This window comes from Neovison vison, chromosome 11 (genome assembly GCF_020171115.1).
Source record: "Neovison vison isolate M4711 chromosome 11, ASM_NN_V1, whole genome shotgun sequence".
Lineage (NCBI taxonomy): Eukaryota > Metazoa > Chordata > Mammalia > Carnivora > Mustelidae > Neogale > Neogale vison.
In genome coordinates, this window is record NC_058101.1 from 112,399,485 (window position 1) to 112,427,323 (window position 27,839).

Sequence of the window (27,839 nt, forward strand, 5' to 3'; positions counted from 1 at the left end):
TGTACAGCATAGGGATTATAGTCAATGGTATGCGAACAATGTCACATGGTGGCACAGGGTAGCCCCACTTGTGGTGAGTATAGCGTAAAACACATGGTTGTGGAATCACCTTGTTGTACACTTTAACATAACATTGTGTGTTAACTACACTTCACTACACTTCAGTTTAAAAAATTTCGTTAATGAATCCCATTTTAACATATTTTTTAAACACTGAGCAAAGTGGAGCAGTTTTATATTTTTTTCAAATCTCTTTAATGTTTAACTTTATAGAATAAATTGGATATCTGCTTCTGCATTAAATCAATCACAGTATGTTGTTGTGGCTGACATACATGAAGAAAATGTGGCCACAAATACATAGCTGGGAAAGGACATATATTTTAAGAGTCTTAGATAATAGTGGTTAATCTTTGATACTTTACAAAAAGTGGACAGGTAGGAGTCTCCTAAAAGTCAGATGCAATGTGGAATCTGAAACCCTATTGATGAAATTTTCATATTCTGATAAATTACAATCTACTGTCTAGTGGATAGTTTGAATGGATTTTTTACACATACATGAATATGAAACATGGGCACTGGTTGAAAAAAAAAAACTGATTGACTCAGCTAGGCAGATCAGTTCTGTAGATACAGGCTTTGCAAAATCCTAATTTTTCTTTGTAAGTTTGAGTTTTATCATTTGGAATAAATACTGTCATTTGTTTTCCTTGAAGTAACGGGCTCACTTCATTCATTTTTGAGGATATGTCTGTAAATACACCTAAAAAACCATAGTTTGTCATTCTTTCTAGTAAAAGTTGTGTTTCGTGAAAAAAGTCTCAAAGTAACCACTAATCTTCAGTATGCTGAATAATTGCATTACATATGCTCCACATTCTGTCACCCAATAGTAAAAAGACATTGACTCAGATGTTGGAATTTAATAAAATTAAAAATCTTTACTACTTCATTCAGGATATTATTAGATGAAGCTAGCTTTCTTTGTTTGGTGTTTGGTTGGTTGAGTGACTGTTTATTTGGTTGGCGGGTTTGGTGTTTCAGTGGCTGAATGGTTTGGTGGCTTGTTTTACTGTGAGTACATGGCAGTGAAGAATTTAAGAATACAGTTTGGGGGGGCGCCTGGGTGGCTCAGTGGGTTAAAGCCTCTGTCTTCGGCTCAGGTCATGATCTCAGGGTCCTGGGATCGAGCCCCGCATGGGGCTCTCTGCTCAAGCAGGGAGCCTGCTTCCTCCTCTCTCTCTCTCTCTCTCTCTGCCTACTTGTGATCTCTGTAAAATAAATAAATTTTTAAAAAAAAAAAGAATACAGTTTGGGGCTCTGTGTTGATTTGTGCTAAGATTTTGCCACTATCTCTTTTGTATTATCATTGTAAATACATCATTATTATGTATACACATATTATTATGCTTGCAAATCATACTTTGAGAACTCCCACAGGGGATGACCAACTATTGGACATCAGAATTGAGATAGAAAACTACACATAGTTTAAGATAAGTTAGGAGATTTTAAGGATGGTGGAAGAAAAAGGAGTTTAAGATGATTTTTAAAAGAAAAAGTTAAGAAAACATTAAACTCTTTTGAACTCTAGAAGAAATTTTCACTTGGAAACACTATATTGTTCACAAAGGTATTATGTATACCAAATGACTGTGAAGGCAATTACTAACGTAAATATATGCTTTAATGCTCTTAATTGGTCTCTAAATGGCATAATTAACGTACAGAACCTTAGCTGACCTAACACCACTTAGATGCTGCCAGTTATGAAATGTTGAAAAGCTTTCAGAAGAAACGATTCATTAATAGGAGAGTAAAACAAACAGATACAGAAAGCTCACATTCTCAGAAAAGTAATTAAAAAGAGAAAAAGAGTTTTCCAAATGTGGCACTAATTAGTTGGTTGATTTTTGTTTGTGTGCTTTGGTTTGGGGTTGTCAGCTGTCACAGGCAGTCTTTTCTGTTTCTGCTGTGTGTTTTGTTTGTTGGTTGGTTGGTTTTCTTTTTCATATCTGAACACCGAAAGGCTGAATACCGGGAGACAAGCTTTTCTCTAACTTTCACTACATTTGTTTATGTCTTGACTTTAACTCACTTAAAGTCATGATTTCCAAACATCAATCAGTTTTTCCTCCATGCTGCAGAAAACAGCCAATTCTAAATCAAGAAAAGTCAGAGATTTTGTATCATGTAAAGGTCTTGAAGAAGGGACACCCTTAGCAGAACATTTTCCCCCTACCTACAAATACTCTATGGAGAAACTCTGAAGGTATCTTTCCAATACGAGGTCTTAAAGGTGTATTATTTCACATTCTGATGAAATATTTAGGATAGATACACAGTACGTAAGAATAAGAATGACATCTCATCGGTTAACCACAATATCCTCACCTCCTAGTATAGCATGAGGGTCCTCGAACACATGCAATAAAAAAATAAACCAGGTGTGTAGAACAACTCCTCTATCCTGGAAGCTGCAAGGATCATCTGAGAGAATAGATTAACACAAATATTTCACATATATTATGATATGTTATCTCAACTGTGTGTGTGTTCTAACTATGACTGTTACTTGGTAAAATCTCCCCTTTTTAAAATTAAAAACAGGGGCACCTGGATGGCTCAGTCGGTTTAGCGTCTGCCTTCTGCTCAGATCATGATCCCGGTGTCCTGGGATTGAGTACCGCATCAAGCCCTGCATCCTGCTCAGCAGGGAATCTGCTTCTCCCTCTGCCCCTCCTCCAGCTCATGCCCGCTCTCTTGCTCACTATCTCTCAAATAAATAAATAAATAAAATCTTTTAAAAAAAGACAAAATAAAATTGAAAACAAAAATTTAGCTGAATTTTTCTGACACTCTTTTTGCTCCCTAGCCATAAAATTTTCAAACTCAAACACAAGACTTTGACAGAGTCAATTCAACTAAATTTTACTTTAGGTTAAAGAAGAGTATAACACTGGAACATAGATTTGAGAGGACGGTTCTGAACGATGTCTCTAATCCCAGCGTAAACCGGACAGCACTTACAGAAGAGAGTACATGGCTGGATCAATGCCCAGTTCCACTAATAAGCTGTATGCCTCTGGGCAAATACGTTAGTTTCTGTAGACCTCCATTTCTCCATCTTGAAAACGGCATGAAAAAGTCTACTTTCACATGGCTGTTGCTAAGTTTAAATGGTACTACATAAAGCACGTAGCACAAAAGGCCCAGTGACTGAAACAGAGTAAATGCCCAATAAATGCTAGTTTGCTTCATTTTACGGAAATCCAGGCTTCAAACTTGACAGTAAACACTCTGGTGTTTGTAACACAGAAAAGCACACACCTTTCACTCCACTACAGAAGGTATAAAGCCACTACCAGAATCCACCACCAATTTAAAGACACACTCTAGTTAAGAAATAGACACACACAAATCTATTTTCTAGAGCATGATAAATGAGCTACTGGCATTCATCACTTACCAGGGACTACCATAAATACTGATACTAATTCATATTTCCAATTCTTGGTCAATATTAGCCACTTTCTCATTTATTACAGAAAATGATTTCACTATTCAGAAGAAAACACATGTGGAAATTTCATTATCATGGCTCCTGCTAGTACTGATAAGGAAATGTGATACTGTTAAAGGAAACGATGCTACAGAACACCGCATCACGTGAAATATATCAATATTACTTATTCATATTTAGGGCTGTTTAGTATGTCATATCAACTTTGCCTTCAAAGCACTTTCCATAAATGTATCTTTAACACAGCATAATAACACAGCATGCCTTGTATGCCATATGCAATTCACTTTACATGTTACTGCTAACTGCTAGGTAATACTACCTATTACTCTCTAATGATATTTCATATCCCTATAACATCTTAAACTTCACTAGATACTTACATGAACATATATGTGTGTGTCAGATGCAGAAATTATACACACGTGCATTCTATAACATCCACATAAAGTGTTACCGAAGTTTTAAAACTGGCCTACATGTAATCATTTCTCTCAGCTCTTCCACTGATATATAATCATGTAAAGCCAATAATATAACTTTGTAGGACTCTAATTTCCTGGTTTTTAATAAGAAAAGAGCTAAGAGAACATATATATAATACAAACACTCACTTTAAAATGTATAAAGACAATCTAAAAATTGTAGAAAACGGCTTGCCAGTTAACACTTTACTGTCTACAAAGGCTATCGCCATGGGCTTTGTATTCTGCACAGAAATAAATAATGCCTGAAATGACTAGCAAATGAAGGAAATACAAGTACTATTTATCAAATACTTACCAATTGTTTCATACAATTCTTATCAGAGACCAGCAAGGCAGGTGCAATTATTCCCATTTTTAAATGACTGAGGATCAGAACTGAGATCTTAAGGCCAAGATGAGACTTTCACTACTCCACTTAACTGCTTTTACCAAATCACTCAATAAAAACAGTATTAATAATAATAATAAAAAGGAGAAGGAAGATTACTTATCATCACCATCAGCAGGTGTGAGTAGCTTTGATTTCTTTTCCCCCAACAGCAAGGACAGGACAGTCTACCATGTTCCCTTTGGGCAGAATATGAGCTACTGGCTGGAGCCCCTCCTTTCTATCTCCTTAATCCCTGCCCCTAATTAGTACTACTATAGTACTCTCTGATCTCTCTCCCACTTCTGTAATCTATTATTTGCACTTCTGCCTTCTAAAAATAACAACACACATGCATGAACTCGCAAAACGAAAAAGCTAAAACCAAGTACGCAAAAGCTCTAATGTTTCTAAAGTTCTTGGGAAGGCATTCAAGGCTCTTCATGAACTGGCCCCATCCCTCTTCCCACCCTTATCACCTCTCATCATCTACTCCCTATCCACACCTTACTCTGTGTTCACCATGTTCTTCATACTCCCATGCCTTTGTTCATAATATTCTTTCAGCCTCTAACGGTGTCTCTCTCCTTCACCATCTACGTCACATTGCCTAATCCGAGACACATGCTTCTTTTTCTGATGTTTCCATGGAGATTCACTATGTTGTATATGTTACTCTAACTAAAGTAAGAGTTAGTTGCATGTATATTCCAGCCTATCAAGTATTACTAGTAAGTAGTATAATTTACTTATAAGTCACTCCGTTAACTATTAATTTGAAAGATTAGTTGTGTGACCTCAGCCAATTTACCTCCAAGAATCTCCATTTTTCATTTGTCAAATGAGGATAATAACAGTATTTGTTCATGCATATATGTAAAATGGTTACAACAATTCCTTAAGCAGAATTTGCCCCATATAAATGTGAACAATTTCTGTATTATTAGCTGAAATTCATGACCAAGAATTTCATTATTTGATGCTAATGGGCACATTTTTTCATCCAACTCTGATTTTAGCTTTCACAAAACTTCAAAACAAAGTTTTTAAGTATAAAATCTTATTTTTAAAGAACTATATTACTTACTTTATAACTTTTCAAAGTAATTTATACAAGCAAATATAACCATTATAATAATGGACTAAAAGACAAGCTGACTATAAGCACTTTCTAGAGTATATTGTTAATACAGTCAGAAAGGATTCCTGCAGAACACAAAATAAGCTCATCCCTCCACGCAGAGCACCGGTTCATCCTGAAACTTTACTACTTATACAATGAAATGAGGGTTAGAAATTAAGGTATAGAACTCTTGGAAAGAGATAAGCCTATTCACTGAACATTTCCATTTTTGCATTCCATTCCATTTCCAAGCCTCCTTGGAAAATACAGAAATAATTAACTGTGCCCTCTCTTTAGCTCTCTAAGCTAAAGAGTTTATACTCCAAAATGAGGATTGGATGGCTAAGAATAATAAAGACAAATTCAACAACATCAAAACTAGGAGTAAATACCCAAGTACACAATAGTCACTGAATGGTAAATGGATTATAATCTAATATCAGGGTCATCACCAATACTGTATCATGCACATATAACCAGTAGAAATGAAACCTCCCTATGATACATCTAGAAAACTGAAGAATAAGTCAGAGAAGATTCCCATCATATTCTCAAAAACCATAAATATATCAATCACTTCTCCAGTAGAAAGTAATTATTAGAAGTAAAAGTTTACTCAGTTATTGTGAAATAGATCTAACACCTTGCATATACTGAGAGGAGCAGATGGTGAAAGCAGTAAAAATTCCAGCGGTAACTATGACTAATTATTATTAAATTTATGAGGCTTGACTTAAAGATAAATTCTGAGTTAAATAACAGCAACTCAGCACTTCACAAAGACAAATTTAAACTTATGACCTATAGTAAGCAAAGCAGGATGGCAAATTACTTAAGAATAAGTGGGATGTTCTTTAGAGGAATATATTTATCAGCAGAATTACCAAGGTTTGGCTTCCAGGTCACTGCTGACATCTGTTAAGTGTGAAGCCTCCCAGAAAGAGACAGGTGTGGACTGATGCTTTAGGACTTCTCTGCTCATCCCAACACATACTTCTATTTCAGATTTAAAATAATGATGAGCCACATGTAACTTTCTAGGCCCCCATTTGATTTCTAGCCCATGTATTTCTTTATTTCCATACTACCAAATAACAATGATTTATAAGGAATGACAGCAAAAATGGTGTAACCGCTCTTGCTTCAAAAACCTTGTTGACTGGGGGGCATCTGGGTGGCTCAGTAGGTCAAGCCTCTGCCTTCTGCTCAAGTCATGATTTCAGGGTCCTGGAATGGAGCCTTGCATCAGGCTCTCTGCTCAGCAGGGAGTCTGCTTCCCTGTCTCTCTCTCTTTCTCTGTCTGCCTCTCGGCCTACTTGCAATCTCTTTGTCAAATAAATAACTAAAATCTTTTTTAAAAAGTCAAAAAATTGACTTTAGCAATTTCTCATTCATAAAAGACTGTGCTTTTGAAAGTGAGTAAATGCATATTTAGGCATTCTTACTTTCTGTGGATTGTACTTGGACCATGAGAATAGCTGCAGTCCAAGGTAGCTACAAATGGCCGGACACAAAGCCTTGGGGTGCTGGGAATGAAGAATGGAGAAAATCTGAAATGAAAAAAGAAAGTTGAGTGCTACCCATCAGAAGTGAGGATTAATTCACTAACTATTCTTGCAGCACCTCAGCCTGAGGAAACAAAGACCTTCCCCAAGGCCCTAAAACAAGGGCCAAAGTAGTGTAAATTGAAAGGAAAGATTTCTCAAATTGTGTGTGCCCGCACACACAATTTTAAGTGTTTTTCATGCATTAACTCAGGTGCTTTGTCTAACAAGCTAATGAGTCCTATAACACCACTCTCCCCTCCCCAAACTGCAATGTAGACACTGAGGCACTGAGAACTTGCTGGAGGTCATAAAGCTAGAAAGAGTTGAAACTGAAATTTAAACACAAAAAAGTCTGACTCCAAAATCTGATCTACACATTATTTGACATATAAAAGCAGGGTTTCTGAGTATCTTCAGAAAACAAGCCAAAAATTACTCACTAAGACAAAAGTCAATACAAATGAAAGTCATTGTGTAAAAATAAAACATGTCTATTATTTTCAAATTACTACCTAGAATCCTTTCTTTAAAAAATCTGCATTCATTTGCAGTGTTTCTGACCTGACAGTTCACAACAATGAAAGAGAGATGGGAGTTTCTCCTTGCTACCACATTCTGCTTTGGCCTTAAAAGTGTTTTTAACTCTTTTCTTTTAAAGTGAAATGTTAATGAGTCCTTAATTGTCAGAGGATTTCATAAATATTCATTAAACATCAAGAGAATTTGTGTTTCCTTTCCCGAAAAGCTAAAAGAGAAAATAGCTAAGACTTCAAAATGGAATACACATGCAGAAAGTCTAAGCGGATTTATAAACTTTTGGTTTTGTCTTAGATGTTTATCTGAATTGTTCACATCATTGGAAAACTTTAAAAAAAAAATTCTTAGTGTAGAGATATTTGGATACTTTTATTTTTGCTCTTCTAAGAAGTTCTCCAGAGTATCACCTCTGTTGGAGATATTTCCATTTTTATCTTTCATCTACTTCTGAATGATCCAAAACATTTCACCAACTCTTCACGCTGCCTTCTGCACCACTGAACAGTAAAATGGTTATGATGATGGGAGGAAATGATTTTGATCTAAATCAACAGGGCAGGCCCAGCTATTATGAAAGTGCCACAAACCTTCTTCATTAAAAAAAAAGGGGGGGGGAGGTTTTCACATTAGATTTGAGTCTTCAAAGAAAGCACTGCCAAAGTCCTGTATTTTACACCAATCCTACACAGCAGTCAGGGAATATTATCACACAAATAGCTTCTTCCTGATGAAGCCACAGCCTCAAATATTTCCTAGGTGCCAAAGTAAGGAGATGACCACCAGGTATCAAGGCAAGACCAGTGTTCCCAAGGTCAGCTCGGCAAATACAGAAGGCCTGGCAAGTCAAATATTAACTCACGAGAACAAATCTCTCCAAAACCCGCCACATCTGATTCTTACTAAAGCAGGCTAAAAAATTACCTATAAAAGAATAAATAATGTTTGCTATTTCCAGATGTACAGCAACAATTTTTCCCTTTTTCTCTTAGCATTTCTTTTACATCCTCAACCAAGAAAGATAAACATATAGCTTTCTATAAAGCTATGTCTATAAAGTCTATGCATTATAAAAGGAGCTACCTTGTCATTAATCTTGTAACTATAAATAAGAGACTACACCAGTCACATTTGGAGAAAATAAGACATTGATGTCGAGAAAATTAGAATGTTTTCTTAATGGAGTCCCTAGTTCTATAATTTCCAACATGAGCCAAATTCAGAATTATTAAATCATTTAAAGGTTTTTCTTAACTTTAAAATTTAAAAACAATCAGATTTTTGTTTTGTATTTGACTCTAAAGTGTCTAAATAAGCCAAATACACTTACAGATTTTTTTTTTTTTTATCTTTTCAGCATTCCAAGATTCATTGTTTATGCACCACACCCAGGGCTCCATGCAATGCTTGCCCTCAGACTCACCCATCCCCCTACCTCCTCCCCTCCAAAACCCTCAGTTGTTTTTCAGAGTCCACACAGTCTCTCATGCTTTGTCTCCCCCTCCGATTTACCCCAATTCACTTTTCTTTTCCTTTTCCATGTTATTCCTTATGCTCCACAAGTATGTGAAACCATATGATTGACTTTCTCTGACTTATTTCACTCGGCATAATCTCCTCCAGTTCCGTCCATGTTGATAAAAAAAAGTTGGGTATTCATCCTTTCTGATGGACGCATAATACTCCCATTGTATATATGGACCATTATCTTCTTTATCCATTCCTCTGTTGAAGGGCATCTTGGCTCTTTCCACAGTTTGGCAATTGTGGCTATTGCTGCTATGAACACTGGGGTAGAGATGGCTCCTCTTTTCACTGCATCTGTATCTTTGGGGTAAATACCCAGTAGTACAATTGCAGGGTCATAGGGTAGCTCTATTTTTAATTTTTTGAGGAATCTCCACACTGTTCTCCAAAGTGGCTGCACCAACTTGCATTCCCACCAACAGTGTAAAAGGGTTCCCCTTTCTCCGCATCCTTTCCAACACCTGTTGTTTCCTGTCTTACTAGTTTTGGCCATTCTAACTGGTGTAAGGTGGTATTTCGATGCCATTTTGATTCGAATCTCCCTGATGGCTAATGATGATGAACATTTTTTTCATGTGTCTATTAGCCATTTGTATGTCTTCTTTGGAGAAGTGTCTGTTCATGTCTTCTGCCCATTTTTTGACATGATTATTTGTCTTGTGTGTGTTGACTCAGAGGAGTTCTTTATAGATCTTGGATATCAGCACTTTGTACTGTCATTTGCGAATATCTTCTCCCATTCCATGGGTTGCCTCTTTACTTTGTTAACTGTTTCCTTTGCTCTGCAGAAGCTTTTGATCTTGATGAAGTCCCAACAGTTCATTTTGGCTTTTGTTTCCTTTGCCTTTGGAGACATGTCTTGAAAGAAGTTGCTGTGGCCCACGTGGAAGAGGTTACTGCCTATGTTCTCCTCTAGGATTTTTTTAATTTTTTTTTTTTTAATTTTTTTTTTTTTTAAGATTTTATTTATTTATTTTGAGAGAGAGACAGTGAGAAAGAGCATGAGCGAGGAGAAGGTCAGAGACTGAAGCAGACTCCCCATGGAGCTGGGAGCCTGATGTGGGACTCGATCCTGGGACTCCAGGATCACGCCCTGAGCCGAAGGCAGTCGTCCAACCAACTGCGCCACCCAGGCGTCCCTCCTCTAGGATTTTGACAGATTCCTGCCTCACGTTGAGGTCTTTTATCAATTTTGAGTTTATCTTTATGTATGGTGTAAAAGAATGGTTGAGTTTCATTCTTAAAAAGACAGTCTCTTCAATAAATTGTGTTGGGAAAACTAGACACTTATCGATTCTTAAAATAGTCATTGCCTTGTATTTCTCACTCCCTGAAATCTGGATGGGACTGGGTCCAGGAGGGATAAAGGCGGTCCTTACATACTCATAAGAATATAAAAAGCTATACTCTGTGGCTAAATAATTGTGTTTATAAGGATGCTCCTTGCTTTTTCAAATAAAAAAATAAAATCTAAACTTTGTTAACCTATCATGTCCAGTAAACGGAAACACTGTATACTGCCTGAATTCAGAAAGACATAGCACAAAATAGCTCACAATTGTGATATAAGAATAAAATAATGCAACTTGGGGACAAAAAAAAATGCTAAAGAATTTTTTTTGTGCTATCTACAAGATAAGGTTTTTAACAGAGTAAGTTTATATTGATTCATTACTTTATAATTATACTACCAACTTCACGAGTATATATTTTGACATAAACAAATAAAAAAGGAATAAAAGAGAAAAAATAAGTATATACTTTTCTTAATGTCTATTTAATAATTTAAAATTCAGAATAAGAAATTCAATTTTAGTCCCATGTAGTTTGCTTCAATATACATGAAAAATGTCTTGGGAAAGAATGTAAACACTCCAAAAACTTGTAGGTTTTTTTTTTCTTGATTTTATAATACTTTATTTTGGTCTTACTAAGGGTTACCTGCCCCCTGTCTTCTATTTTAGATTCTCAAAGTGTCTTAACTTACGCTGAATCTACAAAGCTATGTTTAAAATGTTTATTGATTAAGTGAATTTGAATAGATTTAATATAAATTATTGTGATAGTTAATTTTAAGTTAATATTAAGATAGTTAAATTTAAGATATCTGGTCAACCATTATTCCAGTATTTCCATGAGGATATTTTGGGATGAGCTTAGCATTTACACTGACAGACTGTGTGAAGCAGATTGGCCTTTCTAATGCGAATGAGCCTCACCTCATCAGCTGAACACCTAAATAGGACAAAAGAGTGCACTCTCTTCCAAATAAGAGAGTTCTTCCTGCCTTCAAGCTGAGGCAGGTTTTTTCTGCAAGCAAACTCAAAGTGAAACATCAGGTCTTTTGAGGTCTCAAGCTTGCCCAGCTTTCCAGTGGGAACTACACCACTGGTTCTCCTGGGTCTCCAGCTTCCAACTCACATCTTGAGACTTGGTTCTGGTGCTACAAAGAACGCTAATACAGTTTTTGTTCATTTTCACAGTTTCCGTCAATACCCAGGCTTCTTGTAAGTAAATATGAAAGGTTCTTTTAATTAAACATGAAGTCTCTAGGTCCTCGAATTGTGGTTCTTAGAATTTCTTCCAGCTAATGAAGAATTATAATTTCACTGTCAGCAACACAGCTGAAATCTCATGTAAGTATTCAGAATCTATGCTCTACTGATAGCAATTTAGGCACTGTAGCCCCTAATGTCTCTGTGCCCTGGGGAGTATCCAATCAAGCTAAGACTATGAGATCTTTAACATCTTATTATTGTAATGTAAAGTGTCAACATGAGATTAAATAGCAAGGATTCAATTCAAATAACAAGATTTTTGTCCAAAACTAAGGTGTACTCACCAACTATAAGATGATCACAGAGCAGATGTGATTTTGTTTTCATTTCTGTAAATTTCCTTGGGCAGTATCTTTCTCATCCCCACTGGCCTACAGATTTGTATATAGCAATCTTTTCCAGTAGTGTTGGCCCCTTGGGAAATCAAATTGTTTAATAAACTTCTAGGTTGAAGACCAGTTCCAAACGCTCAACTCTCTACTAAATAAGGTAATAAAAAGCACCAGAGGTATAAAAGCTATTGGCAAAAATCTAAGTTTCAAAATACATGAAAAATGTTGGTGAAGAACATACCCACATAAAATTTGTATTACTAAACAGACAAACATATACCAGAAATCTTACTTGAAACATCTAGACATTTTTTATTACATGCATTCTGGATATTTTACTAAAGAACTTACTCATTTCCGGTGAGTAAAGGGGGAAAAAAGTACTTCAACATGTTTTCAATAAAAGAAGATGGCTGTGAAAGTAAAATACGGAGTTTGAGGCTGGCCAGGACAAGCTCAAGGTAAATTCTTTTTACTCCAGAGGTACTCAGACACTTCATCCTAAGATAAATGCCCTTTTCATTCTTTCAAAATGTGCCAATAAAAATGAATCAAGGAGATGACTTTTTTTATTTTTTTCAAGGTTTTTTCATTCTCATTTTTTTCTAAAATAATCAAGGAAAGAAATAGTGACCTTGGTTAAGAACTCCTCTGCTTATATAGGAACGCAGAGTAATAAATGCGTTTTCCTTGTTTGATTTTTGTGAACGTACTACCTCAAGTTACAACTCCCTTATTAGCTCTAGTTAATCCCTAAGTACCCTTTTCTGAACTCCAGTCCTACCCAGTCAAAGGACTCTTGGGTCTCTAACATTTCATGCTAAGCAGTCTTGCTGGTACACCAAACTCAACATATTTAAATATGAAGTTCTCCTTCCTCTTTCCTGAAGCCTCTACATCCTATCACCTCCCTAAGTCTGCTCCACCTTCAGCACCTCTCTGATGACTCTGATGAGGCCACCATCCTCCCACTGCCAAAACCAAAACCCGAGACGCTGCGTAGAGGCCTCCCTCTCTCTTATCCGTCATATACAATCCATCCACAACACAATCATCCTACTCTTCTAATTTTTCTGTCATCTTTTCTTAACTCTCCACTGATGCCCTTAAAAGATGACAAATGCAGCCCTCATCATTTCTTACTTGGTTGCCTGCCATAAGCTCCTAATCTCTGTTCTCTAGACCTATCTTCCTTCAACCATCTTTACATTTTTCTAAAATACTTCTACTTTCTAAAATATTCATTCATTCACTTGCTTAACACAATAGTTATTTATTGAGCACCTACTGGGTACCAAGGCTCTGTGGTGGGCCCAAGGATGGAACAGTGGAAAGAAACAGACACAACTTCCTGCCCCAACAAAGCTTATAGTTACCAGATGGAAAGAGAGAGTAAGCAAAATAAGCCTGAAAGCATATTAATTATGCTAGGTGCTGTGGTGAGAAACAAAGCACAGAAGGCGGACAGAATATGCTAGGAGTGGCTGTTACTTTAAAGTGGATGGTCAGAATGTCTTCACTGAGGAAGTAATTTTTGAGAAGGGAGGGAGCTATGAGGTGGGAGAGTGCTCTAAAGAAAGGACAGAGCAAGCAAGAGCTCTGAGCTGGAAGGGCAGCTGGAATCCTTAAGGAACAGGAGGTACCAGCTTATCCTGCACCAGGAACACTAGTAGGAAATGAGGTCAGAAAGGAAGTGGGGGCAGATCCTAGAGGGTCTTGCTGGATAAAACACTCACTCACTGTCCTGAAAAAAGATTATGGAGGGCCAAAATAAAAGTACCAAGCCAGTTAAAAAACTGCTGTTTTCTTGTTGAGACAAGCACTAACTCTGGTTTGATGGCTGGTAGTGGTAGAGGTGACAGGAAATGGTCTGGCTGAAGATACATTTTGAGGGTACTGCCATGACCTTAGTCTCCCAGAAAGGTAGCACCTAGGACAACTGTGTGCTCAGAGGTAGTTTACTTGGGAATGTCATCCCAGGAAAGAGGAGTACAAGACCCGGGCTAAGGAATAGAGAGGGGAAAAAATGGCGATTTGAGAATGAGTTATCTAGTTCACCCACACTAAAAGTATTATGACATGAGTTTCAGCTTATCCATCCTGGGGAATGATGAGGTACTTCTCCTTCAGCTCCTGTCCCCCATTGGTCAGGTTTGGCCGCCCACAGTTGCAAGAGGATTCTGAAGTGGTACACAGGGATGCACAAGAGAGACATTATTAAAGTAACGGTCAGATGCACTGTATGTTTTACACAAGAGATAATGAAAAGTTAAGGATAATACCAAAGGTCTTTTCCTAATAGATTAAAAGGATGGAACTGCCATTAACTGAAAGGGAAGACAATGGGAAATATGATTATGTTAACTCCTCTTTCAAAGCCAGTCATGGATCTACACAATCCACTGGAAGAATATATATGCTTCCTGAGCTGGGTCCACATACCCCCACATCTTCTGTCCCCTGCTTACAGTCTCGAATTAGCCACTCACTACCCCTCACCTCCAATTCAGTAGTGAACGCTAAACTCGGCCATCCTCTGGTTACCCCAAGCCCTCCTCGGTCTCTCTGAGATTTTGGTCACATTGGTTCCCTCTGTGTGGAATCTCTTCACTTCCTTTATTTGCCCAGATAATTCCCTATTAACCTTTAGTTGTCAACTTAGTTGTTACCTCCTTTCAGTCAAATAGACATCTATTTGTTCCCAAAGTATTCATTGTATTTGTCTGCCTCCCCTCCAGAATGTGACCAGGGAATATTTTCCTTGAGCTCATAGAGCACATGACAATACTGGAAGATACTAAGTGTACAATAAAAGTATGATAAATGAAGGTATAAATTAATGACTTCTCCAAGTCACTCTATATTTATTTATATTTAGCTACAATATCCATGCCTCAAACCATCTTTCCATATTAACTATTTCAATATTTTAATATACCATCTCATCTTCTGAGACAATGAAAATTATGCCCAAAGTCATATCAGTATTTAGTAGTGGGTCAACAATAAAATTCAATTTTTCTGATTCCTATCAGAAAAGGCTGCTGCTTTTTCCCTCCAAATCCTGGACAGGACCTAAGTTTAATATGTTCTAAGATATATTATAGGATTAGGTTGCTAAAGAGTAGAAATACCTACTGCATTTTAATACCAATTTGCCATTTAAACAAAAATAAGACCATGTGGAAGTAAAAGAAAATTTTTCTAGAGAATCTTAAATTTTAATGACTCTTAAGGAGAGGTATAATATAATCTGATTTATGCAGTTGGCCCCAAGTCTGCAGACTTATAGGTAAAAGAACTTTTTCAACATGTCTATTATGTACAGGACTAAATGATATATTTAGCTAATACTATTCATACAAAACAGAGACCAGCAAACTTCTAATAGTAACTTCTTGGCTTCATTCCATTTTAATTCTGATGGAAAATGTGAGCACATTAGTTTTAGATTCAATATAAGTTTCTATCCGGTAACCTTGGCCAACTAGATTTTCTAAACCTAGTCCTTCTCACTTGGAACAAATGTGTTATTCCAGAAGATGCCAACACATCATGTGTTACTGATACATAATGAGATTAAGAGGAAAAATGAAAACACTTAAAATGCAAAACATACTTGGGAAAGAATTACACAGTAAAGTGACCCAGGGAATGCCCTCAGCAATTTTCTGAAATTATTTGGATAATATCTTCAGGATTTAAGAGTACACCTAGGTCTTATTAAATCTGTAATATGTTCTAAGTTTAGGGAATAGAATGGCATACAAAAGAAAGCATCATTCTATAATTTCCAGTGAATAAAAATCACTTGTCTGAAACTTCTGAAGTCCTATTAAGTCATTAAACAACTCTCATATTAAGTTACAAGAAAGTACAAACTAATATACCCTTCTGAGATATGTGAATTAAATGAGATCACCAAAATTGTGGCATTTTTATACTTTCTAAACTAAAATTCCTTTTTTAAAAATTGTGTTATGTTAGTTACCATACAGCACATCATTATTTTTTTCTTTTAGATTTATTTATTTATTTATTTGACAGAGAGACATCACAAGTAGACAGAGAGGCAGGCAGAGAGAGAGGGAAGCAGGCTCCCTGCTGAGCAGAGAGCCCAATGCGGGGCTCGATCCCAGGACCCTGAGATCATGACCCGAGCCGAAGGCAGAGGCTTAACCCACTAAGCCACTCAGGTGCCCCACATCATTAGTTTTTGATGCAGTGTTCTGTGATTCATTATTCGCAGGTAACACCCAGTGCTCCATGCAATCCTATCCATCACTAGGCTCACCCATCCCCCCCCATCCACCTCCCTTCTAAAAGTCTCTGTTTGCTTCCCGAAGTCCATAACTAAAAAAGCAAGGCAGAAGACTTTACTATCTAACTAAAACACTCGTCATTCCATAACTCTGTTCAGAGATCATCCACAAATTTCCACTGCATGTGGGATAAAGTTCAAGTTTACTCACCAGCAACATAATGTAGTCCAGTGGTTCTCAAACTTTAGCCACACATCAATATAATCTGGAGGGCTTGTTGAAACACAGATGTCTGGACCCATCCCCTGAGCATTTTTATTCATCCAGCTGGGATAGGACCCCAAAATTTACATTTCCAATAGGTTCCCATGTAATGCTGAGGCAGGGACCACAATGTGAAAACCACTATCCAGCAAAAATCTAGTTTTTGTGTACTAATGGCCACACCCCCACATAAAATTTACATCCTTTGATTTTTGTTTAAACTGTTCCAAATGTTCTTATATTCATGGGCTCTGAAGTTAAAAGAAAGAACTCTTACTTAACCTGTACTCTACAGGGCAACTGCATTTCAACTGTATTTAAATGCTGCCCCAACTATAGTCCAACTTACCCTGAATCAGCTTCAGCATCACTTGTTATTCAGACTCTGATGCACAAACCTCAAGGCCCAGAGGTCGTTTCCCCCCCCTCATGATGGTCATGGCCCTGAGTGGGAGAAGCATGAAACAATATTCTGGGAAAATGTTTTTGTTATGACTATGAGCTCCTCCTATCTGAGAAGGGCTTGTCAGTGTGGGCAATTTCCCAACCACTCTAACCCCATGACCGGAAAGACATTTCTGCTACGTTAACAAGTAGAAAAGGAATGGGCACCTCTGATATAGGCATGAGCCCTCCTGGACTATAGGCATGTTCTCTTTCCCCCAAGCCAATCTTTTAATCTACGTAGGGAAAGTTCATGATAAAGGCTCATAAGCGAACTAAGAGATTCCCACAAGACCTAGACTCAGAATTATGAACAGCAGCTGTCCCAAGAAGATAAGTTTTTCCCCTAATTGAGTAAACAGGGTTGCAGGTGGGCTACTCTGCTACATTTTTAGCAAAGGAAATATGATCTTATTTTAACCAGAATGAACAGTACTTCTTAATCACAAGGAATTTTTCTCATAAACCTACTAATAAAATGGCAAAACTGTCTCACTAAAATTCAGATTTCAGAGATAATATATTATTATAATTGACACCAGGAAAAGCAAACAACAGTCAGTATAGGAGCCCTACTACAACATTTCATTTGTAGAAAGTATTCTCTGGAGTCAAGGTCTTTAATTACCAGAGAAAAGGAAAATCCATTACACTTTCTACTTAAAAGGGGGTGGAGTAGATATGTACTTAATTTTGTTTCTAGTTATCTTTTTTGTCATATAAAATTCCACAAATATACAAAAAAAGTCAGAGACTACTGGGTTCTTAAAACTAATTTTTATAAAATCTTAACAGGTTTTTTATCACCACAGAATAAAATATTATAAAGCCAAATGAGCCCCTTCTTCCTTATTCCCACTCTCTCAATTTTGCTACTTATCACCCCTATGAAGGAGCTTTATAGAAATATAATCTACATACCAAAAAATTCACCCATGTAACATGTTCTGGGAAATGCTTTTTAGTATACGTACAAAGTTGTACAACCATATCACAGTCTCATTTTAGAACATTTTCATTACCCCCAAGGTAAGCACCATACCCATTAGCAGTCACTCCCCATTCTTGACCCCAGTCTCCCACCCAGGCAACTTATGGTTACTAATTTGCTTTCCAGCTATCTAGCATTACCTATTCTTGACTTTTGTTAGAAATGGAACAATACAATATATGGTCTTTGTTTCTGGCTTCTTTCATTTAGTATAATGTTTTCCAAGTTTATTCATGTCACAGCATATATCAGTTCTCCATTTCTTTTCCACTTCTTTTCACTGCTCAATAATATTGTTATACAGATAAACAACAGTCTATCCATTCATCAACTAATGGACAGCTGGGTTGTTTTCACTTTTTAGCTATTATGAATAATGTTGTTATGAACATCTGCATACAACTTTCTTGTGGGCACTAGTTTCTCATTTCATTTAGGATATGTATCCAGGAGTGAAATTTCTGGGTGACAAGGTAACTAAATGATTAACCTTTTGAGGAAATGCCCAACTGTTTTACAAAGTGACTGCACCATTTTATATCCCAGAAGTAGTGTATGAGGGTTCCAAATTCTCCACATCCTTGATACCTGTTATTATCTTTTTGGTTACAACCATCTGAGTGGAAGTAGAATCTCATGGCATTTTGAATTGAATTTCACCTATACCTAATAATATTTAGCTTCTTTTCATGTGATTATTGATCACTTATATATATTCTTTGGGGAAAAATCTGTCCAGATCCTTGCCCATTTTTAAATGGGGCTAATAATCTTTTTCCTATTAATTTGTAAGAGCTCTTCATATAATCTGGACACAAGTTCATTATCAGATACATGATTTGCAAATGTATTCTCTCTTTCTGTAGGCTTATTTTTTCATTTTCTTGATTGTGTGCTTGGAAGCATGATTTTTTAATTAGTGAGATCAATTTTATTATTTTTTATTGTCCCATAATTTTGGTGCCACAGCTTAAACTATTGCTTAATCTTATGAATATTTCTATATAATTATTCTCTAGATCAATAGATGATATTTCATTCCTCAATATGATCAAAACTATGTTCCAACTAATAGTGATAAGAGTTCCCATTTATCTGCATCATTGCCAAATCTTGGTAATCTCAGACTGTCAATTATTTTGCCAATTGACTATAACTAGCAGACATTTCACAAATTGAATAAAAATGCTGACAACTGTATCCTTGAATTTGTGAATTATAAGATCGCAAATGAAGTATATCAGTGACTATTAGACTGTAAGAATGCTGCTTTCTTCTTTACCCCTAAACAATTCTTTTTTTTTTTTTTAAAGATTTTATTTATTTATTTGACAGAGATCACAAGTAGGCAGAGAGGCAGGCAAAGAGAGAGAGGAGGAAGCAGGCTCCCAGCAGAGCAGAGAGCCCGATGTGGGGCTCAATCCCAGGACCCTGGAATCATGACCCGAGCTGAAGGCAGAGGCTTTAACCCACTGAGCCACCCGGGCGCCCACCCCTAAACAATTCTTATGATTTTTTATATAATATAGTAATGATTCACTGAAAGCCATGGGAATAAGAAACAAAGAATCTAGACTAAGAACTAATATTATAGAACTTTTGGAGGGTAGTTTTGCTCAAGTATCTTGAAAGTACAAATACGTGATATGAAATCCTCAGCAGATCTTTAAAACCCCTTATGTAGCAAATACAGGAATCCAAACCAAGCTACAGGACAAATGACCAAATAGTTTCATTCCATTTGAAAAAAAAAAAAAAACCAAACCCAGTCTGGATTCTCAATTACTGAAGAAACAGTCAGTGGAGAGGTAGAAAAATTAAGATAAACACCACAGAAATTTTACCTGGTAAAGACAGCTCATCAATTATTCTAAAACATTCTACAACAACAGTCCAAAACCATAAAACAAAATGTGTAAATCTAAAGGATCCCAGTACAAATGACATCTTACAATGGGAAGGAACAATGACCTTGTAATTTTAGCATTAAGAAATAAATCTGTAGAAGTGTTAGCCCTCACTCTCAAGGTGTAAAGCTGCAGATCACATTTCTTGTTTGCACTAACAGCTACTCAGGATAGTTTACAAGTAATCTCTAGCTTAACATTTGCCAGAAATCTTGGGAAGAAGAATAAGAAAAGGATGCCCCATTCTTCAATGCAGGATACAAATTTTTTTTCTAAAAAGTAACTCAAACTTCTTCCTAACTTTGTCTTCTTACCTCAGACGACAAGGTATGGTGGCTCAGAACTGTGGATAATTTGCAGTTCCATAAGCACAAAGTTAGGACATTCGAAAAGTGGTTGAATATCGAGTATCTTTTACATATTAGCATGTATTTCAATAAATAGGAAAACTAAAGCGGAGGTCTTTGGTTCTGAGTTTTATCCATACTCTGAAATACTCATGGTGGGGGGAGTATGTATTTTTATAATCTATTTCTTAAATAAAATGTTCATCTGGCAAAGGCTTCATTTCAACCTTCTAAACATTCAGTCTGAATAGTAAATTTAGACATCAAATTTAAATGTTGTTCCCAAAAGAACACGAACTACACCTGGAAACCCAAGTTCTGGTTCTGGATCTAGAAGTGACAGACTTTCGAAAAGTAATCTGACGACTGCGTGCCTCACTGCCCTAAGTTGTGAAAATGGGAAAACACAAGAAGGGCGTTAAAATGAACAAGGTCTTTTTAAAATGTAGGGGCCTGTAACATATATTTCTGCTGGGTTTACTTTAGATTGGGCAGATGTTTGTTTATATAATGGCACTTTATTTTCTGTTAAAGGAAACCCTCGGCTCCATCATCCCACACACAAACTACTTCCGTTCTTACATGAAAGGAAATTCCTTTTCAAGGTTCACAGTACATTAGAGACAGCTGCACGGCTGAGCTTCCTCCAGAAACTTTAAAAAGCTGCAGATGTAGCCCATGCATGACATGGATCATGGAATGAGACAATCTGAAGCATTCAGATTGCCCCTTCTCTTACCCTCTTTCAATGTTATATTTGCCGAGCTGTTGCTCGCCTACGTTAAGTGAGAGAGAGTGTGTGTGTGTGTGTTTATTTTAAATCAAGTCCCTGAGAGAAGGCAGGAGCTCTCTAAAGTGACTATCTTGAGTGCTAATTTCCAAAGCAAGATAAGGTAAAAAGTACATTTCCAGTTAATGACATTCTAACAGTAGACAGTCACTACCTATTAGCTTCCAAAGAGGCAATCCTCACACCAACCACACATTCCCTGGCTGTTTCCATACAGCCCTGGAACTCAGAAGTGTTTGTCTGGACACCTCAATTCTGAACTAAGAACCAGCAAAAGAAGAACACTAAACTATGATCGTAAGAATTCTGGTATGGAACTTTTTCAGCAGAAGCAAAGGAGAGAGTTATAACTCAGTTTGTGTTCAGAAAAGCCCCCCAGACCTCTATATGGCCAAAAGACCAACTATCTTAATTGGGAATAACATGCTGAATGTAACTGGAGGTGCGTACAGGGCTCAGGAGTGACCACACTCTGAAACGATTTCCAGGAACCTACCATGTGTCCAGTGACTTTTTTGGAGAAAGAAATTAATTAATGCATCTGAGAAAGAAACCAGAAATTTGGGAGTCTCATTTCTGTTTCCCTCTCCCAGAAATCCTTCTGGAGCATTCCAAGTAAGTTAAGACTTGATATCCCTTCATCATTAGGAGCACAATTTTACTAGTGCTAGAACAACTGCTTGATTAAACAACAGGTCCCAGTAATATAACATTTCCTGAAAGAACAGTTACACTGGATATGTGGTTAAGCCATTTTTGAAACAAATTCTGACAATTCCTTTCCAATACACATTACTAAAATAGGTTCTTCTTCTGGTCAGAAAAGGGAGTTTAGAGGTTCTGTCTGTAGGTAAAGAATGAACTGAAATTTGTTAACTCCAATCCAGTGTTTCCCGGACCCCTTGAGGTAGCTTCATCAACTGCAGCTTTCTGGGCTCATTTCTGAGATATTTGGCTTAATAGATCTGGGATAGGGTGGAAGGAGCTGCATCTCAAAAATGACTCCGTGATTCTGATGTAGGCAGTATGGTGAACCACCCTGTAAGGAAAACTGCAGACTCCTTGTTTCTCAGATGGATGACTGAACATTGCTCACGGGTTCATCCTCAAGAGCCACTGAGCGGCCTCCAGCGGGCGCTCTCCGAAACACCTGCGGAAACCCTCCAGTCATGCCCGAGAGAGGCGGAACATCACCTGATTCTGAATTCAGGTCCCTTGTACCACACTGCACCAAGCTGCCACAGAGAAAACACATTGGCCAACTGCTATATTATTGTTGGCAAGCACCAGAATTTGCTCAAAACCTCTGCAAATGAAACCCAGCTGCTTAAGCTCAATACCAGATGTCTTCTACAATGTGTGGCTTTGATAGATTAAATTGAGCATAAGAAAGAGATGAAATATACAAAAATCTAATTTGCAAGATGTTTGTCATGAAGTCTGGAACAAAAAAAGACGGAAAATTATATTTTTCAATGCAAGAGGTTAAGTGGGGAAGATTAATAATATGCATAATAGCTGCTAGAATGCATGTTACAGATAAACGGTTAGTGTACATTCACAAAATCCACACCACACGCCATCTCCAGAAATGCCCACTGAGAGAATGTCATGTGTCTGTGAAATCACATGATTGAGCACGAGCATCCTTCTTCCTTTAGACCCACTCCCCAATTTGAACACATTTTCACTCAGGGCCTAGGAAATTAGGTAGGAAATATTTAGTGATATTCTCTGATTTCAATAAACTGTAATAATCCTGCAAAAACATCCATATAAGAAACACATGTGTGTGGCTACGTATATATGTAGAGGTAAAAAGGCAATTTGTTTAGCAGCCTCAGTTAAGTGACACCCCCCCATCCCCCGCCGTTCTGCTGTTACCATGTCACCCGGAACGCTCTGTTGTTGTTGTTTCCAGACCACTGCCCCGGTCTCAATAGCTTGGGCGGATTTCAGAGCCCGCGTTAAACTCGGAGAGCCACTCAAGTATTCTGCCAATGAGCTCCTGCACATGCCCTCCCTCAAATGAGCTGATGGTTCAAAAGTAAATATAGTGTATTACTTTTATAATATTAACTTTTTAAAAAATAGAAACATAAAAGTATTTTGTAATGGAATGTGAAAACAATACTCAATTGAGCATATTAACTTGAACCGAGACAAACACTTGGTTGGGATTTAGCCCCATAATAAAGTACCTAATCATTAAAATGGTGGGCAATTATAAATGGCAAGTTACTATTTTTTTTTCATTTTTGAGAAATATACTGTCTTAGTTTTCCTTTAGAGAGAAATCAAAATAAAGCTAAACACTTTAGCAAATACCTAGTTTGATCATGAATATTTCTATAAACATAGTAACAGAAGGATAATTTCCTGCAGAGTTTGCAAAACAAACCTGGCCTCAGATTTTCTGAGGCTCTACTGCTATTGGCCTTGGCATAGCTCATATCTGAAGGTAAACATAAAAGGCCAGGAAGAAAAAAAAAAAGACCTCTTGTTATGCTAAATTGCTTCACACTTCGTTGGTATCTCATCAATGCAATTCCCACAACACAGAAGTGCCACAGATGATGCAAAAGTGATGTAAGTCACTGTTTCCTTATATGTAAGGCTCCCCTTAAAATTGTAAAGATACTAAGATGAATATGAGACGTTGTGTACTACAGGATACTATGAACTATGTGTACTGAAAAACTATGAGCCAAAACCAGTTTTCTGCATGTACTCATGAGGTTTTTAAAAATCTCATGAATTAGATAGCTATATCAATTTTCCGCCAGACTCCAGAAGGGATCAAAAGCATAGTTTCAGATATGCAATTCCCAGAATCTGAACAAATGAAAAATGTATACTGCTCACCTAAAACTTGCAGCCTGTTTAGGGATCATAACGCAAAATTTACAAAAGGTTCTTTGTGCCATGTAAGGTTTACAACTACCTTTTTAATTAAGGAGTGAAAATTATATGCAATAATCTAACAGAACTAGTCTTCCAAGTGGTTGCACTACTTGTTTTACATATAATTTTTGCCACCAATTTGGTATCTTGAATTTTCTAGATAGCATCTTCTTTATAGAGAAAAAAAAAAGTCATACCATTTCATTTACTGCTAAAATAATTCTGTAGAAACTACAGAAATATAGTACCATTATTTTTGGTAGTAACATTTTTTGGATACCAAAATTCATATAAAAATATTAGAGTGTTTTGTATAATTTTCCTACTCATACAGCTAATAAATAACTCAGCAGCCAGGAGGAATTCATTTATAAACAAAAAAGCACTAGAAATATTCATGTCACTATTACAAATGACAATGGCAACTACATCAGAGCTTTCTGATTGTCAATCTAATCCAAAACTGCTTCCTAAAAACTTCTGCCCAGGGTGTCTGTTGTTGGGTGGCCATCTTGGTACTGAGTTACTGTACACATCCCAGCTGGGTTAAGTACAATTACCATAAGGGTCATCAGCCAATCAAATTCTCTCTCCAAAAAAATTAGAAGTAAGAGGCAGTGAAACATTTATCAGTTAACCCTACAGAACTAAGCAAAAAATGTCTTGGAATAAGAGGGAACGCAGGCTAATGAGTATGGCTAGGGAGGTAGTCTTCTCTATATGCACTGGGGATACAGCAATAAATAAAATGGGCATAGCTTTTCCTCTAAGAAACTGAACTTCCAAGAGGAAAGTGACATGTATAATGATAAGTCATGATATGTTCTATAAAAGAAAAATAAAACTTACAATGAGGGATAATATCAAGGGGCTCTCACTTACTTTGGATTGTTGAGGAAAACTTAAGTTGATATTTAAGCAAATGGATAAGCAATAAGCGAAGAACTGTCCAGGCCCTGGAAACAGCATATATATGTGAAACATCCATGGGGGTTAAAAGGTTTGGATGATTTCAGACAAGGAAAGACCCATGGGGTTGATGATCAATAGTTAGGGAGATGAACTGGGAGTTAGGGGCCGGCAGACACCAAGCCCTGCCAGCCAGGTAAAGATCTGGATTTCACCCTAAACGCAAGAGGTCTCCATAAAAGAATTCTAAAAACAAAGAAGTAAAGAGACAGAGTCATATAGAGGAAGGAAGAGGGAAAGCCCCTCAGAGACACAGATGAGTAGAAACTCAGACCTTCACAGCTTCTGTGTCCCACCAGGCCTGTGTTTCTGTCAGCTACTCAAATTTTTTCTGTACTCAAGTATTAGCAATACTAATAATGTGATTTTACATGAAAAGTTAACTATTACTGAAGGAATGTGACAGAGATGATATCAAGTAGAGAGATCAGTTAACCCAAAAGCCACAGCCTCTCCAATGTTAAAAGAAAAATGATGGGGTCTAAAAACAAGACTAAGGTTATTCTGAGCACATGTTCAAAAAAAAAATCTTTAGAGATTTTTTTTTTAAAGATTTTATTTATTGGGGCACCTGTGTGGCTCAGTAGGATCGAGTCCCACATTGGGCTCTCTGCTTGGCAGGAGCCTGCTTCCTCCTCTCTCTCTGCTTACTTGTGATCTCTCTCTGTCAAATAAATAAATAAATTCTTAAAAAAAAAAAAAAGATTTTATTTATTTATTTGGTGGAGAGAGACTGTGAGAGAGGGAACATAAGCAGGAGAGGGAGACACAGGCTTCCTGCAGAACAGGGAGCCCAATTCTGGGCTCAATCCCAGGACTCTGGGATCATGACCTGAGCCAAAAACAGACGCTTAACAACTGAGCCACCAGGCATCCCTAGAGATTTTAATATGAACATTTCTACAACAACAACAACAACAACAAACACTAAAATGGAAAATGTAACTATTTCACAGATGGAAAAAAGTATAATAATCAAGAACCTAAGAGTCCATCTGAACCCAAAATATAGCAAAAGAAAGCTTGGTAGGCTATCTAACTGATTAAGGTAATTTCCTTATAACTAATTGCCAATACACTTTGTCTTATTTAAGAATTTTCCCTGTGTCCTGTACGAATTCTAAAATTAGGTATGTATTTGAAAAATTAGGGGACAAAAAAACATATTCACAATTTGTTCCTGGCAGTTCTAAGTCAATAAAAGATTTGTAAAATGTTATTTCAAGAAAAAAAAAAAAAGTCATTTCAGATTCAACTAGCTTAGAGGCCAAAGCGGGGGCGGGGAAACCTTTGAGTACTCTGATCTAATGCTATTATTCTTCCAGAAGCCTTCAGATATTTGTGATTTTAAAGCTTAAAAAATATGTATGCACTGATACACACAAACAAGCACACACACAGTTCACATCTATGATTGCCGCCATTAAAGAATATAACTTCCTATAATAAAAGTAAAGCCAAATAATTGGAGTTTGTGCTCAATAGTTATGTGAACATCTATTATCCAATATACTCTGAAGAATTTAAGTTGAGAACTATAGTTTAGCCACTTTCCTCCCAGGTAAATTACCACAGAGATCAAATTTCTTACATCTGTGATGCTCACCACAACTTGCAGTTACTGCCGATTAATAGCCTGAGATTAATTGTTGGAAGTGCCACATAATAGCTGTAGGAGAAAACATTTTAAACACAGACCCACATTTATGCATTTAACAGCTGTGTTGGTCTAACAGTTCAGATTTTCACTGTATTTTGCCATATGGTAACAAGGATCATTTTTCACTTAAAAATATTACCAAAAATTGATGCCCTATAGCAATATTGCCATTCCCATTTTGAAACCACACATTCACAGCCCATGTCTGTTATCCACCTGTTATATTCTCTATTGGCCTTAATTTTACTTAAAATATTTAATAACATAGTTTTTTTTTTTATTTTAAATGAGTGCCAACCAGATCAAGCACAGATATTATAAATAAGAAACCTATGGAGTAGGACCCGGCAATGAAGAGGCAGAATGCAATAATGCAATATCTGGGTTCTATAAAACTGTAGGAGCCAGAAAGACTGGGACTTATTTTTGTTCCCCAGGCTTAGGGATTTTCCTGTATTCAAAAACAGCTGATTATTTCCTATTTCACTTTTTTTTTTTTCCTATAACTCATTATTGATGGAGAATTACTCCTAAGGACAAAAAGTTGGCTACCAATTTTGACTTTAATCTGATTGCTGAGATAATCTATGACCATGATTTTATGGAGGGGAAAGGGACAGTAGAAATGTTCACATATATATTTAACAGGAAGTTAAATAAAAGTCTCACCCTTTTAAATGCCAGAACATGAGGCCCATCCATGTCAGAAAAGGCACACTGTTGCCACCAATGTGTTAGAACAATAAACAGAAAGAGTCCTTTAGTTTTTAGGTCTGTCAGTTGATCATGTTTATAACCTCACTAAATTCCTTTGGCACGACTTAAGAAGAATAGTAGTGACCAAAGTGATACTTTAATACTGTTTACCCATTGCACTACATTTGCCACGATTGCCTGCGATTTTCTAACTGTGTTTTAAAAATAAAGGGGCAGCTCAATCCTCAAAAGAAAACATTTCACAAGTAGAAATGAACACTGCAGATTTTCACCACTCCAGGTCCTATTTTCACTTTTAGAAAAAGGCAATTCTGCATTTGATGATTCTAGCTTTAAAAAAAAAAAATCCATCTGGGAAGCAATTGGCAATGTGCCAATATAAAAAAACACAAAGTTCAAATCTTCTACCAAGATGTACCTTTGTCTCTTTTTTCTTAAGCCTGGATCTCCTCAAGGGAAACATTCAAGATACGATTTAAGCAATGATAAGATTTAAGATGAGTCACCTACCCGTGGGCCACCCTAGCTATTCTGTTCCAAGTGAGAATTCTCTTTTCCACGTTCTGTGACTCTACAGAGACT

The 27,839-nt window shown here is 36.9% G+C and overlaps 1 protein-coding gene across 3 annotated transcripts in view; it reads right to left on the reverse strand.

Moving 5' to 3' along the window:
- The window catches only part of BMPR1B (bone morphogenetic protein receptor type 1B), a 109,017-nt gene that overhangs the window by 73,728 nt on the left and 7,450 nt on the right, over positions 1 to 27,839 (reverse strand). The window contains exons 2-3 of one of the 3 annotated variants that reach the window (XM_044224458.1): positions 11,955 to 12,084; positions 6,950 to 7,054 (exon numbers count right to left, since the gene is read on the reverse strand). The exons of 1 other annotated variant lie outside the window; for it this stretch is intronic. In XM_044224458.1, coding sequence (XP_044080393.1) covers positions 6,950 to 6,974 — 25 coding nt within the window. In that variant the 5' untranslated portion in view covers positions 6,975 to 7,054; positions 11,955 to 12,084. Of the gene's footprint in view, positions 1 to 6,949; positions 7,055 to 11,954; positions 12,085 to 27,839 lie in introns of those variants that run through there. One more of the 3 variants, XM_044224459.1, reaches the window with a different exon arrangement.